At 40.9% G+C, this 15774-nt stretch overlaps 2 protein-coding genes across 2 annotated transcripts in view; one reads left to right on the forward strand and one right to left on the reverse strand.

The window, feature by feature from the left end:
* UNC5A (unc-5 netrin receptor A) overlaps positions 1 to 4415 on the forward strand; it is a gene marked incomplete at its 5' end in the record, with an annotated part of 114253 nt that extends 109838 nt beyond the window's left edge. The window contains 2 exons of the mRNA XM_081320216.1: positions 3015 to 3193; positions 3371 to 4415. Coding sequence (XP_081176342.1) covers positions 3015 to 3193; positions 3371 to 3536 — 345 coding nt within the window. The 3' untranslated portion in view covers positions 3537 to 4415. The remainder of the gene's footprint in view (positions 1 to 3014; positions 3194 to 3370) is intronic.
* Positions 4416 to 4863: 448 nt separating this feature from the next.
* The window catches only part of HK3 (hexokinase 3), a gene marked incomplete at both ends in the record, with an annotated part of 35023 nt that continues 24112 nt past the window's right edge, over positions 4864 to 15774 (reverse strand). Inside the window, 9 exons of the mRNA XM_081316230.1 lie at positions 4864 to 5002; positions 5254 to 5487; positions 5991 to 6146; positions 6250 to 6433; positions 7192 to 7291; positions 10280 to 10375; positions 11450 to 11569; positions 14311 to 14459; positions 15164 to 15468. Of these exons, the coding sequence (XP_081172356.1) occupies positions 4864 to 5002; positions 5254 to 5487; positions 5991 to 6146; positions 6250 to 6433; positions 7192 to 7291; positions 10280 to 10375; positions 11450 to 11569; positions 14311 to 14459; positions 15164 to 15468 (1483 nt within the window). The remainder of the gene's footprint in view (positions 5003 to 5253; positions 5488 to 5990; positions 6147 to 6249; positions 6434 to 7191; positions 7292 to 10279; positions 10376 to 11449; positions 11570 to 14310; positions 14460 to 15163; positions 15469 to 15774) is intronic.

Below are 15774 nucleotides of genomic sequence, written 5' to 3' on the forward strand. Positions count from 1 at the left end.
ATGGCCTATAAAGCCCTAAATAGCATGGGTCCGGATTCTGCCGGCGTCAACTTCCCATCGTCCTGTGCGCTCCCACAGAGAGGGCCTCCTCAGGGTGCCGTCGGCCAGGGAATGCCGACTGGCGGCCCCCAGGGGGAGAGCATTCTCTGTGGGCACGCCTGCCCTCTGGAACCATCTGCCTGTTGAGCTCTGGATGGCTCCTGACCTTCGCTCCTTTCGCCACGACCTTAAAACTTGGTTATTTGAGCTTGCTGGCCTGGACTGAGGGATTGAGATTTTAAATTTTAAATTTTAAATTTTTAGAATGTGTTTTCTTGTTAGGGCTATTTAATTTAATTTATTTTTAACTTTGTATATTGTATATTGTGTTTTAATTGCCCTGTACACCGCCCCGAGTCCTTCGGGAGAAGGGCAGTATATAAATCTAATAAAAATAAATAAAATAAATAAATAATCAAAGAGAGAAGCAACCTAGAACTAAGGAGAAACTTCCTGACAGTTAGAACAATTAACCAGTGGAACAACCTGCCTCCAGAAGTGGTGAATGCTCCAACACTGGAAGTTTTTAAGAAGACACTGGACAGCCATTTGTCTGAGATGGTATAAGGTTTCCTGCCTGAGCAGGGGGTTGGACTAGATGACTTCCAAGGTCCCTTCCAACTTATTATTATTATTATTATTATTATTATTATTATTATTATTATTATTATTATTATTATTATTATTATTATTATTAATCACACAGTCAGCCAGATGTTCAGACTGGATTTGGCATTTTTGTCTACCTATCGAGTCCTTACCAAGGACCTGGGATAGGCAGATGTGGATGTTTGATGGTATTACAGATATCATCGCAGGATGGAAGCAGTTCCTAGTAAGGCCGCATTTTGAAATTGACTAATGGCGAATTTGTCAATGCCAATGGTGATCAAGTGGTGCTCCAGTTGTTTTTTTTTTATTATTATTATTATTATTATTATTATTATTAATTATTATTATTATTATTATTATTATTTTATTGTCATCATCACCATCATCATCTTGAATAGCTTTCAATAACTTTGAATAGCTTTCATGTTCCTTGTGTGGCTTTGTAGCTAGAATATTGGGTATGATCTCATAGAGATCGTACTGAACATACTTAACAGTAGACATCAGAGCAGATTTGTGCCACAGTATTTTGTCTTGTATAAAATCCTTCCACCTGCTTTTTTTTATTGTAAAAGCCAGTGCCAGGGTTGTAAGTTGGCTGCAGTCATCTGTGTGCTCAGAAAGTAATTACAGATCTGTTCTGGCAAATATTCCTCACTTCCTAAGTTACAGTTCATGAGCCAAGGTGACTGGCCTGCATTCTCAACTATATTATGTCCCTTTTCTCCCCGTGTGTCATGCCCACTTGGAACATAGGGAGTGAAATGAAATATCCAAAAGCAGGCTACCCTGCACCATACAGGGCTTTGTAGGCGATAACCAGCATCTTGAATTGCATCTAGAAACCTACTGGGAACTAGCAGTAGCTCCCACATGGTCTTCAAGGGCAGCCCCATGTTGAGCTCAGCCAAGAGGTGATTAAGGCATAAGTGACCACATGCAATACCTTTTGATTTCGGAACAGGTGCAGTTAACACATTAGATGCTCAAAGGATCTGACCATGGCTGCCACTTTTTCTTTAAGCAAGAGCTATGAGTTTAAGAGGACTCCAAATTGCACACCAGGTCTGAGGGGGAAAGTGCTACCCCCATCTAAAACCAAAGACGGAAAATTTTCACTTGAGGGTGAAGGTTTGTTCTCTGAGCTTGTGGGTTGATTTCCGAGTGTTCCATTACCAGGCTAGGTAACACCTTCTGTTTATAAGGGCTTTGTGTGGTCAGTAGGTCTTATGATGGCTCAAGTGTGGGTGCGTCAAGTGAGGGTCTTGTGATGGGTGAGAGGTGGGTGTGTCAAGTAAGGGTCTTGTGATGGGTCAGTCACACAGCCAATCAGAGACAGCACCGACCCTCAACCCACCCATGCAATCCGCTCCAATCAGCATCTCCAAATTTTATTTTATTTTTGGATGACCCTCATCTGATGTAACTTCCCCATCACCTGACCCACCACAAGACTCACATGGATGACTCACACCTGGCCCAATCAGCTGACCCATTACAAGACCCTTTTTTGACATACCCACACCTGACCCATCACAAGATGGGACTGCATACACGAAACCCTTATAAACAGAACGCCGACACTGACATCCCCTGAACTCCCTTAAGATGTTATTTTAGTCTGGTACTGAAACGGTCAGAAACCAACCCACAAGCTCGGAGAATGAACCTTCACCCTCATCCTACCCCCAAGCTACAGATATTCACCATTATTGCAAATTTTCAGTTCCTGGATAAGAGGAGCCCAAAACCCATATCCAGTTGTATTGTCAGAAATGAGGAACATCAGTTTTGTGTTGATTTATAATGCAGAATTTTAGCCATATTCTGATTTTTGTCTTAATAGCCCGTGTTGCCAATTAACCTTAAAATCAGTAAGTCCCATGCCAGATACAATAATGGGTTTGGTCAGATCAGATCTCTGGACTAATAGTCAACAAAGAAGCAGAAATGCAAGGAAGAGCCATATAGCTTTTTTTGCTCCTTCCTAGCTTCATAAACCCTTGCCTATAAAGCTGGGGAACTCATAATATTTTTCACATAAAGAGGCTTCTAATAACCTTAGAGTATATGGAGAAATGTTTGAAAGCGTGTAGACTAGTGCTTGGTGAAATTTCAATAACTACAGGAGTGGTCGAATAATTAGACTCCATATTTTGTTTGAGAAAGCAAATTGAGTTGCCAAATGAGAAGATATTTGGAAAGAAATAACATTATAGTTAGGCATCTTCATTCCCTTTCAAACCTGCATCTGACCAAATAAATAGCCTTGTTGTTATAGACTTTTAACTCTTTTTCTCAGCCCAGAATTCTCACCACAAAGAGAGTAAATGGAGGACCTCATAACTCTCTCTTTCTCTCAGGATGCACGGTTTTCGGACTGGCTACCCCCAGACAATGAGGCTGGCTCTCCTGCCCTGGTGGGCCCCAGTGCCTTCAAGATTCCTTTCCTTATCCGCCAGAAAATCATAAGTAGTCTGGATGCCCCGGTGGCCCGTGGGGCTGACTGGAGAGCATTAGCCCAAAAGCTGCACCTTGACAGGTATAAGGATTCTTTCTATAAAAGCGTACTAGTACAGAAGATGGAACTTGCTGGTACAGAAATACGTGATCTGGGTGGTAATGTGGGCCATGCAATTCTGACAAGAGTGTCGGGGAGGTTTGCAATCACAGAAACGCTGGCGGTTTTTATTTGTATTCTTTCCCTCTCTTTCCACAGCCATCTCAGCTACTTTGCTTCAAAACCAAGCCCAACAGCCATGATCTTGAACTTATGGGAGGCACGCCACTTCCCCAACGGAAACCTCAACCAGCTGGCTGCTGCTGTGGCTGAAGTGGGCAAGCAGGACAGCTCCCTTTTCATGGTTTCAGAAGCCGAGTGCTAAAGCCCTAGGCAGGGACAAAGCAGGCCTCAAGTCTGGAGACGATACGGGGCACCTCCGTTTCAAGGGACACAGCACCTGTACTTGTCCTGTTTTGAATATGCCTGTGTGCCCTATCTGATCCTTGTGCCAAATTCAGCCAGAAGGCAAACACACTGGGCTGAGTCTCCAGAAGCCATGGAAAAGGCTACCAAATCCCTACTCTGCTGCTACCAAAGCAGTTCTGGAACTGGTTGGGGTGGTAGGTCTATTTTTCTACCAAGTTGGCTGGCAAGCAAGTCTGATAATGCTGACATCTGGCTTGGATAATTATTCTAGAGCTTTCTTCTACTCTAGCATGGAAAGCAAAAGGAAAGGAAATGGTTAGCACAGAAGTCCATGTGAGTGACCAGGATAAAAGGTAAGCTTTGCTGTGAAGCAGAGTCATCTGTATCCGGTCCACTGCATCCCCCCAGAAAGCCCTTTGCCATAATAAAAGTTGAAAGAAGAGGGCAGCTCAGGATAGTTCCAGAGCCATTTTTGTAAATGTTTGCTCCAGCCCAGGTATCTGACACACAGTCAGAGAAGGCAGCCGAAGAGTTGGTGGCTTGCAGACACCTGGAGACCCATGGGACAAGGAAGAAACAGAAGGTCAACCAAAGGAGGAGGGCCTTGCTCTCCTGGTGACTGTATCTGTGCCTCCTTAGTCCTTTGCCCAGTGTATATGCAGGGGATTTGTGCGTGTGCGTGGAAGTCTGATCTGTGCAGTGAACGTGTGCTGGACCAGGCAGGTCTATGCCGTATTGTGTAAAGATCGTTTTTTATTCTGTATTCAAGTGCATTCAAGTATTTACACTTGGCCTTATGTACATATCAGCGTCTCGCACAGGGTTTTGGCGGGCATGAATGTAAATAAATTATATATATATATATTGCTACATGAGGCTTCTTGTATCTGTGCTCATACTTGATCGATGGAAGCATGAATTCTAAAACAGCCACCCAGAGTTTGTAGCTTGAAGTATTCGCTTGCTCTCCCAAGCACCTTAAGGAGATGGAAATGATGAGGTTATGAAATTACTTTCATATGAGCCTCCTCTACCATAGCTAACTGGATTAAGCTCTTTGGGAAAAATGATAGCCTGAGAATTCAAGAGGCAGTGGGGTAACGGTTTATTTCTCTCCTTGCTCTGAGCATGAATCAGAAATGTTAAACAAAACTGCAAAGATGGAGTACCACAGCTATCCAAGTCTGGCTTTCTGCAATTTTGTCAGAGCTGCCTTAAAGAAGAATAAAGCCCAGGCTGCAGATCAAGGCCTGCCTTAGGTGGAGAAGAATCCAGCCTCCTGCTTATTGAGAGATCTTTGTACGGCAGGCCACAGCAGCAATCAGCGCGGCTCCCTTTCCTGAGCCATCCTCTGACAGTAAGAATTTGACATTGCAGCTTGGAGCCAGCAGAGCTACTGTATCTTGAAGTTTTTTTGCAAAGCTGTAGATGGAAAGAAATACTATCATGGGAAAAGGAACCAACCTTCAGCCCGGAATCGAGCAAATCCCATACCAAACCCCAGAGCACTTGAGTAAACACCCTGCCTGGAAATGTCGGCTCTGGTTGTTTACTCTCTTTTTTTTTCCTTTTCCACAAAATAAAACTAAATGACATTGCAAACTCCAAATATCCCAAAGATTATATTTATAATTTTGCCCACCCCCCCAAGTGATGCAGAAAAATCAACTCACTAAGGGTTCATCTTATACACTGTCCCATCCACGCCAACTGTCACCTCCAGCTTTGTCATGCGCTTGTTTTCTCGAATCTTTTCTACTACAGCTGCCACTCCAGCTGCACACATCATAGCAGCTCGTGAAGTCACAGTATGACACACTTCCTTCACCACTTTGGCGTCCTCAGGAGAAACAGGCAGCCCCAGCTCTTCCAGGATGCGATAAACATGTTGGCGGCTTTCGCTGTCACTTAATAATATGAGAAGTAGAGACAGAAATTTGTTCTTTACTGGCCTTACAATAAATGGAAATACGAGGATTCCGGCAATCTCAACGGGCCCTCTTTTTAGGCATATTCATTCTGAAGAAATTGTATGATCAACTGTGATCAGTAATATTTGGCACATTCTAAACAGAAGCATGCACAATTCCAAATAAACAATGTATAATGCATCCGTGATCACTCTATAGTCATATACCAACTTGCCTCTTTTCTAAATCTTGCTTTGATTGACTTTTTACAGAATTTAGACTCTCGGGCAGATGTAGTCTTAATTAAAAGGAAAGTTCAAGGTAGACATGAGAAGGCCAAGTAAGTTCACTCCAGATGGAAAGATGAATAGATAGAATAGTAAAACTTAAAGCTGACAACTTTAGGAATTTGATTTGCATTGGAACTTAAATTCTACATCTGTCAAGATTCCTGGTATCAAGCAGAATAATTATAGCCAATAGAATAGAGAAATACTTACTTCTCAATGTCAGATAACAATTTAGTAGGAAAGATGCCTTTGTTCTGAAGTCCTTTTAACTCGTGATCCCTAAAGAGGATCTTGCAAGATGCCAACTCCAAGAGAACATAACGCACTATCTCACCCAAATACATGCCACTAATCATCTTCTCAAATCTGTGGGAAAGGGAAATCAGTATCATACTAGGAGATGAGCTTCCAGGCAGCCACCACCACAGACCCCACCAGTCAATCCCCAATAAAAGCTACACAGACTCACCTTTGTTGGTTAGGATTGAGAGATTCTTTATCCACTATGTCATCATAAGGTGTTATGTAGTGGTCAAGACAGCCATCATCTCCAAATGCACCCCATTCCATATTGATGCACATTCTGCCATCATTACTCTCCAAAGAGCCCACATTCCTCATTTCTTCCATGTAACAAGCATTGCATCCAGTTCCTTGAGATAAAATAAGAGAAAATGAATCATTGCTCAGAACTGACTTATCTTAACTTTCCTCCATTCTAACCAAGAAAATACTGTGGGCCAAGGATATTTTTTTAAAAAAAAGTCTGCCCAATTATTTTTGCATTTTAAGTGCATTAGGAATATAATCTTATATATTAAGGATTACTGACCTGGAACAACTGGACATGTAGCCAACAGTGCCAAAGGACACAGATAAAGGAAGAATCTTAGGAACTTAGAATGATATCCTCCTGAACTTAAAAGATGGACTCATTTACACAGTCTTGCTATTTATAAAGAGGGGTAGCTCAGTGGCTTAGCGGTTAAGATCCTTGGCTTGTCAGCTGGAAAGCCGGCAGTCCGGGTTCAAGACCCAAGTGCCACGTGACAGGATGAGCTCCTGTCCTCATCCCAGCTTCTGTCAACCTAACAATTTGAAAGCAGGCTAATGCGAGTAGATAAATAGGTACCACTTCGGTGGGAAAGTAAGAGCGCTCTGTGATGTCATGCTGGCCACATGAATGCAGAAATGTGTTTGGACACCACTGGCTCAATGGTCTGGAAACAAAGATGAGCATCACCCCCTATAGTCGGCAACGACTAGTGGAGTAAAACCCACAGACTCCTTTACCTTACTTTTTACTATGTATAAAGACACATCCCTACTGATCTCTCATGCTATTGCCTAGTTTACTGAAAGAATATAAATTTTGAAATCATAATTAAATGATGCTATTTCCGAAACTTACCAACAATAAGACCAACTTCACAATTATGGTCTAGGTAGGCACATGACATCATTGTTCCCACTGTGTCATTCACTAGGGCAATCACATCTACATCAATAGTCTGGGAAAAGAAAGGGTAGGAGGGAGAGAGAGAAAAAACAGCAAGAAGTGTTACCAGGCAACATGATTTCCTGTCACCAAGTAACCAGCACAGATCCATTGGGTTTGTCACACTGAAAATTGGTCCTCTTTTCCTTCTCTTTTAATATCGGAAGTGCTGCCCTATCAGCCTAAATGGAGCTCTTCAGCTGTGTCACTAGTCTCTAGCTGATTTGGTGAAGGGATATCAATGTTTTTTGTTTATGAAACAAGATAAATAGCAGAAATCAATAGCAGAATAGATACACTCTGTGAATGCCGTAGCCCAATTAGTAATGGATGAGGAGAGGGTTAGTTTCAATACAAAATGGCCCAGGATTTAGAGGGAAGTTAAGCCACCTTTCTTCAGTAAACCCATTTTGTTCAACCATAACCCAGTAAAGGGTGTGGGAGTTCTAAAATCCTACCTAGTTAGTTAGTTCTCCATTAAAAGAAGTGGATGTAAACTTGTCTCACCTTTATAAATATTCATTAGCAGTCCTTTTCATCCATCTTAGAGCAGAGTGGTGGTTGCCAGCATCCAAGCCAAATCCACCTCTGCCTGACCAATGGAGTTAGTGATACAATGAAATTTTCTCACTTTTTTCCCCTCGGGTATAAGAATTTACCAGAGAAAGTACTTCATAGAGAATATGTGATGTTTTTGTTCTCCAAATAGTAACCAGTATTCGAACCAGTAATTGTGTGATTATGTAACTGCATAATTATGTGCTGGTACCAGTAAGAACTGATCAGATTAGCAGCCAATTGTTTTAAGCATTTTGTAAGAATAGAGCCAGTAACCTTTCTGATCTGATTATGGGAAATATATTTCAATTATGGCACATTATATATACTGAGTGCATTTGCACAACATAGTTTAACTGGTTACTGAATTGATCTATTTTTGAGTTGCTATAATGCAATGAACTAAAAATCAACCAGATGGTTTGGGTTAATACAATACAATACAATAAGCCACCCAAAAAAATCTAATCAAGATTTTTAATCAACATTCTATAAGCATAACATTCTGTATGAACACCAGCATCTGTGAATTAGTGGTGGTGTCACAACAGGCAAGATACTATAGTGGCTGTAACAACACACTCCAATTTTGTCCCTTTTTATGTGTGTTACATCACACACATGTACAAAAGATTGGGGCTTTATCCCAATGCTATATTGCGGACCCTTCTGTGGATACCACTGTAAGGGGAATGCAGCTACCAGGTCTTGAATGGATCTTGTAAGCTGAGTGTATAACAGCAATCACTAAGTCAGTTCAAACTTCCCACTTAGGTATTTATTTATAACTAACTTTTCTGCTCTGGCAAGTGATCATGGTAACTGACAGAATCTAAAAATAAAAAATAGTACATAAAAAGCTACAAATACAAATTAAAATAAATATCAATAAATATCAAGAAGTCTAACAATTAAAACCTTAGCAAAAAAGTTGCATCCTTACACAAGGGATGGGGGGAAGATACCAGCTGCTACCCCCCCCCCAAAAAGTGTATTCCACAGAACAACTGGGAGAGCAGTGTCTTCTGTATGCCAGAAAGATAGTCCTTTAATAGCTAGAGTTTCTTCAAGCAGTTTTTTTTCCTCCCAAAGTTAAAATCAGACAAGTTCATAAAGATTCAGATAGGGTCTCCACAGTTTGCAGTTTTAAAGGTCACTATCGAAACCTTCAGTGGTACCCACAGATGATTGCCAAGTTGGATCTTGCAATATAGGGATCATATGACCCAAAAATCTTGCACCAGTTAACCACTTGAAATACAGCTTTGAGAAATGTTTAAAAAAATAGTCCCGTGATAAATACTGCAGTAGTCAAGATGGGGTATAACTAAGGCATGGCTAGCCACTGCCAAAATAACTGATTTAGAGAGGAACCCAGCTAACTAAACATACAAGACAATGCAAAAGCCATCCTTGCCACAACAATTTACCAAGAATCCAAAGGGTCTGAAATCAAAAAACATTCCCAGACTGCAAATCTTGGTGGAGCCTTGGTGGAGCAGTGGGCTAATGCCTCCTTAAGTAACACCAGCTGCCTGCAATTAGTGCAGGTTCGCATCCCACCAGGCTCAAGGTTGACTCAGCCTTCCATCCTTCCGAGGCAGGTAAAATGAGGACCCAGATTGTTGGGGGCAATTAAGCTGACTTTGTAATAATGCCGCTTGGGGGGGGGGCGAAAGCCCTAATAAGCAGGCATATACATAGAATGAAGGCTACTGCTAAGCACATTGGTTTGTGCTTAAAATTGTAAGCCGCCCTGAGTCTTCGGAGAAGGGCGGGATATAAATGGGATTTAAAAAAATATCTCTTCCTTCAGAGGATTGCATTCCTGTGCAAAACAGGATGCCCTTGAATCCCCAAATCAAGTTTCCAGATTACTAAAAGCACCTCTGTCTTGCTGTTGGATTTAAATTTAGATTGTTTTTTCTCATCCAGTCCATTATCAAACTTCATTAAGTTGAGAAAAATCCTCTGTGTGGAACCACATGTATACATAAAGCAATGAATAGGAAAAGACTACTTTTTGTAGGGTAAAATAACTGGGACAAAGAATTAGGAGTGGAAACCCAAATCCGGAGAGACATACTTTTAACCCATTATTTGCCTGCTCCTGCTCCTTTGTGTTTGGATTTGCTAAAAAAAAAATGTTTAGCTTCTGGACCATTTCACATGACATAAGCCCCTCCTTCATGGAAAAGAAAACTAGGCTCAGATGTATAGAAGAGGTTTGGCAAAGAATAATAGTTAATAAGAAATTTATCTATACAGCTATTCCTGTTGAAGTTGCCTTTCTTTTAGAAAATCAGTGAGTAAGTACATAGTTTGTATAGGAATATGGCATGTACTCCTGCCATCTATAGCATCATTTTGGTCAATAAGCTTGAACAACCCACGTCAAATACATTAGCTTTATTTAGACATTGCTTTTGCATGTCATATATACCTTCTGACGCTGTACTGCATCCCGCAACAAATTCACAACATCTTCTCCTACACAGTCAGTGGCACTGAAGCCTTTAGTCCATCTCAGCAAGATGCCCTGTCGATGCCCAGGAAAAAAAAAGGGAAATTGCCCATTTGAAATGGTTCAGTATAGAGCTGCTATCTCCAAACTGTTTGTACATAACATACTATTCAATGAAACCTTAAACTGGTGTAGGCAATATAGTGTCCGTTGTTAAAAAATGTATTTTTTGTATGTACATTACAAGTATGATGCCTATCAGAATGCCTTTCTTGAGCTTGAAGGAAGTGTAAGGATCATTAAGTTGTTTTTTTTAAAGGATATTTTGCCATACAGACCACACTGGCATTCTAGAAAAACAGTAGGTGGCAATTACTCAGGGATTTATTGGAAGTATGTAGATCTAACCAGAAAAAAGGACAAAAATAAATTGGGGCAGAGCACACTATGCTGAATGAGAAAAGGGTACCTAGTCAGGTAACTTCTGATAAATTGACATGCTGTGACTGCCCATGGCATCTTGGCAGCCATTTTGTAAAAAGAATGCCCATGAAATCATCTTAAAATTTCAAATATGCCCTAAAAGATTGTCTATGACAGCATTAGGCTATTCCCTAACTATTTTGTCAGGGAGAAATGGCAGCAAGTAAGTAGCAAACAGCTAGGTAATAAAGCAAGACTGATTTAGGAAATAAACATTCTGAACAGCATTTGCCTTCCTGTCTTGCAACTGTAAGGACCAGAAACATTCCAATACAAAACTGGAGAGCTTTTCTGCATTTTTACAGACTTATAGCAAGTCATGACTTATCAGATGAAAAGAATGGAACTATCAGAAAAAATGTTCCCTGGAAGTCATTACTGGCAGCATTCCCAACAGATAGCTGGATTTCCTAGTTTAAAAACCACATCATGATTGTCTTTGGTTTTTTAAATTCTTTGCTATCATTTCAATTGATTGAGTTTGATATTGATTGACTCTAGAACATTTCTAGGTGGCTTTCAATTAAATAACATGAAAAACAATAAGGAGAAAACACTTCATTTTTTAATATTCCATGCGTTCATTCTTGTTTCTTTCCTTTTCCATCTCTTGTTATATACATTCTACTACCTGTATAATAGAATCACATCCATTCAGTTTCATACCTTATCCAGGGTTATTTGATTGCATGGAAAGGAAAAAGTGAAACCAAGTGGTAGAATATGTTCAGACATCCCGTGCTTAATATGAAAATCCACCATACATTTCACAATGTGGTCAAAAAGCTGTAGGAATACAAAAGAGGAAAATGGGATACGATGCAAAAATAAATTTGGAGTTGAAGTTACTTGACAGGCAAAATTGCTAGTCCTAATACATTTGGGTCAAGGGGGAAAAATGACATTGCCGTAGGTGTATACTATAGGCCACCCAACCAGAGGAAATAGATGAACTTTTTGCTAGTCAGCTAACTAAGGTATGTAGGAAGCACATCACAATAGTAATGGGGGACTTTAATTACCCTGATATCAACTGGGAGACAAACTCTGCACCAAGTGGAAGATCAAACAGATTCCTGACAAACCTAGCAGACAACTTTCTCTCCCAAAAAGTAGAGAAGGGAACTAGGGGATTAGCCATTAACTATTGGATTTAATTCTCATTAACAGAGATGAAATGATAGAAGGTGTTGAAGCCACAGGAACCTTGGGGGGAAGTGATCATGCAATATTGGAATTCAACATTCTGGAAGCACAAGCAATAGAACACAGTCAAACTAGAGCCTTGGACTTTAAAAGAGCTAATTTCAATAAACTTAGAGAGACCTTGGGAAGAATTCCTTGGATGAATATCCTAAAGGGGAAAACAACTCAAGAAGCTTGGGAAATTTTGAAAAGTGAGATAATAAAGGCCCAGTCTAGCACAATACCAACAAAGAAGAAAAATAACAGCTCTCAAAAGAAACCAGCATGACTGCATAAAGAACTCTCTGATGAATTGAAAGATAAAAAGGACAAATATAAGAAGTGGAAAGAGGGGCACATAACTAAGTCAGAATATCAGCAAATAGCCCGTGCCTGCAAAGATAAAGTGAGGGAAGCCAAGGCTCAAAATGAACTAAGGCTTGCAACCAAAATCAAAAATAACAAAAAAAGCTTCTTTCAACATATAAAAATCAAGAAAAAAGTGAAGGAAATGATTGGTCCATTAGTGGGGGAAAGTGGCAAGAAGGTGACAAGTAACAGGGAGAAAGCAGAACTATTTAACTTATTTTTTGCATCTGTCTTTACACAAAGGGAAAAACAGTCCAACCTACCAAAACCAGTGCCATAAAAAACAGAATAGAAACGCAAGTTAAGATAGTTAAGAAAATGGTAAGTGAGCACCTGTCCAGCCTAGATGAGTTCAAATCACCAGGACCAGATGGATTACACCCCAAGGTTCTCAAGGAACTGGCAGATGTGATCTCAAAATCACTGAACTATATTTTTCAAAGATCCTGGAGCACTGGGGAATTACCAGAGGACTGGAAGAGAGCTGATGTAGTTCCCATCTTCAAAAAAGGAAAAAAATAGATCCAAGAAACTACAGACCTATCAGCCTGGGAAGATTCTGGAAAAGATAATCAAACCACAAATCAGCGAACACCTAGAGGCAAACAAAGTCATTACTAAAAGCCAACATTGGTTTGTCAAAAACAGATCACGCCAGACAAATCTGATTGCATTCTTTGACCAAGTGACAAAATTAGTGGACCAGAGGAATGCTGTAGATATAATTTACTTGGACTTCAGTAAGGCGTTTGATAAAGTAAATAACAACCTACTACTTGATAAGATAGAAAAGTGTGGGTTAGATAGCATCACCACCAGATGGATTCGTAGCTGTCTGACAGGCCGTACTCAGCATGTGGTCCTCAATGGAACTGCATCTACATGGAAGGAAGTGTGTAGTGGGGTGCCCCAGGGCTCTGTTCTGGGCCCAGTGCTCTTCAACATCTTTATCAACGATTTGGATGAGGAGATAGATTTGGTACTCATCAAATTTGGACACGACACCAAGCTAGCAGGAATAGCCAATACTCCAGAAGATAGACTTAAGATACAGTAGGGTCTGGACAGACTCGAACACTGGGCGCTATCTAACAAAATGAAATTCAATGTTGAAAAAACTAAGGTTCTACATTTAGGCAGGAAAAACCAAATGTACAGGTATAGTATAGGCCGGGGGTACCTTACTCAATAGTAGCAACTGTGAGAGGGATCTCGGAGTCCTAGTGGACAATCACTTCAATATGAGCCAGCAGTGTGCTGCAGCTGCCAAAAAAGCCAACACAGTGCTAGGCTGCATTAACAGAGGGATAGAATCAAGATCAAGTGAAGTACTAATACCACTTTACAATGCTTTGGTAAGGCCACACCTGGAATACTGCATCCAGTTTTGGTCACCACGATGTAAAAAAGAAGTTGAGACTCTAGAAAGGGTACAGAGAAGAGCAACAAAGATGATTGGGGGACTGGAGGCTAAAACATATAGGGAACGGTTGCTGGAATTGGGTATGTGTAGTTTAATGAAGAGAAGGATGAGGGGTGACATGATAGCAGTGTTCCAATATCTCAGGGGTTGCCACAAAGAAGAGGGAGTCAAGCTATTCTCCAAAGTACCTGAAAGCAGGACAAGAAGCAACGGATGGAAACTAGTCAAGGAGAGAAACAACCTAGAACTTAGGAGAAACTTCCTGACAGTTAGAACAATTAACCAGTGGAACAACCTGCCTCCAGAAGTGGTGAATGCTCCAACACTGGACGTTTTCAAGAAGAGACTGGACAGCCATTTGTCTGAAATGGTATAGGGTTTCCTGCCTGAGCAGGGAGTTGGATTAGATGACCTCCAAGGTCCCTTCCAACTTATTATTATTATAATACTCAAATGAGTACCCATATCCATATGTCACAAGGAGTCAGGAAATCCACAAATCATTCATGCTCAATCAGCCAAAGCCATATCATCCCTCTCCTGTGGTTACCTGAACCCCAGTACTTTGGGTTATTTCTGGTGGAATGGTATAAGTCTCATTGATGATGTGCACACCACCCTCCTCTTGGCTTTTCACCTGTACCATCAATACTCGGAAATTGGTTCCACCGAGATCCAGTGCCAGGAAATCTCCTCTCTCTGTAAAAAGTACATGGACAAAAACAGCCTCAGTGTGACAGATTTTTACAACACACAACCTTCATCAGGATGCTTCAAGAACACCCTGCTTTTTTTCTCCTGTGAGGCAAATCTCTTGCCAACCTTAACAAATGGAGTGAAAGGAAACATGCTATTTTCCTTTAGCAAACCTTACGTGCCCTCTAGCACATAAGTTTTTTATCTGATGGCTTAAGACCTAATAGTAGTTTGCTGCTGAACAACTGGCAGATTAGAACAGCACAGCTGCCACAGCAACAGGTGTGCAGTAGGAAATGATAACTGGGTCTCAAGTATACGTCTGGGGTGAAAGTGCATGCCTGCAGGTGAAATTGTTCAAATCTATTGTCTTATATGAATTGGGAAATCTCTGGTCAGTCACTGTCTTTCAAGACAACTCATCTCACAAGGTTGTTATTTAGGGAAAATCAGAAGAGGAAGGAATATTACATATGTTCGCCGCCTTGATTTATTTATAAAAATAATCAAGATTGAATAATAAATACAAACAAACATAGTGCAGCAATATAAAGAGCAGGGGTCTCAGGTCAGATAAATGACCAGGCTCAGGTAAGATCCGGTCACATGGAAAGTTTTCTCCTGACTTCCTGAGGCAAAGTCCATAAATACAGTTCAAAACACTTCCCTCTCTGGATATAGGGTTCTACCCAGCTTCCTTCTCTCACCAGAGCCATCCGGCAAATAGCAGACGAAAGTGGGAAACATGCGTAGGCAGCTTTTCTTGTTGGCTGCCTTCGACAGGCCGTTCTCCATCTCTTGTCTGATCCCATTCCGTAATCGTTCAAGATCTACAATTGAAAGCTTTAAAGGACCCAGAACTTGAGCCAGTCCCTCTCGATGGCTTCTAAGCCTCACTTCTACAGCTGTCACTATGGCAGCCCCTAAGATACTGCCATCATCTGATGGGATGAATGTGACAGAATACTCGGGAACCAGCTCTTTCAGGGTTTGCTGTAGTATCTCATTGTACCTGGAGGGAGAAGAAATGTCAAGGCTTTTTGAAGGATAAGAATAAGAAGTAATCTGTTGCATTGGTCCAATCACTCTTTCTTGAACTATGCCTCTTTTTAGGATTATCATTCTCAAAAAGGAGTAAATTTGCTTCTTATATGCATATATGTAGGCTTCCTTACATTATCCAAATTTAGGAGAAACAAATATCTGAAGGAAACAATTAAAGCTTAGAAATATTTAACTGGATAGAGACATTCTCTCATTCTCTCCCCTCTCTCTCCCTCTCCCCCCCTCTCTCTCTCTCTCTCTCTCTCTCACACAC

This window comes from Vipera berus (genome assembly GCF_964194415.1).
Source record: "Vipera berus genome assembly, chromosome: 2".
Taxonomy (NCBI): domain Eukaryota; kingdom Metazoa; phylum Chordata; class Lepidosauria; order Squamata; family Viperidae; genus Vipera; species Vipera berus.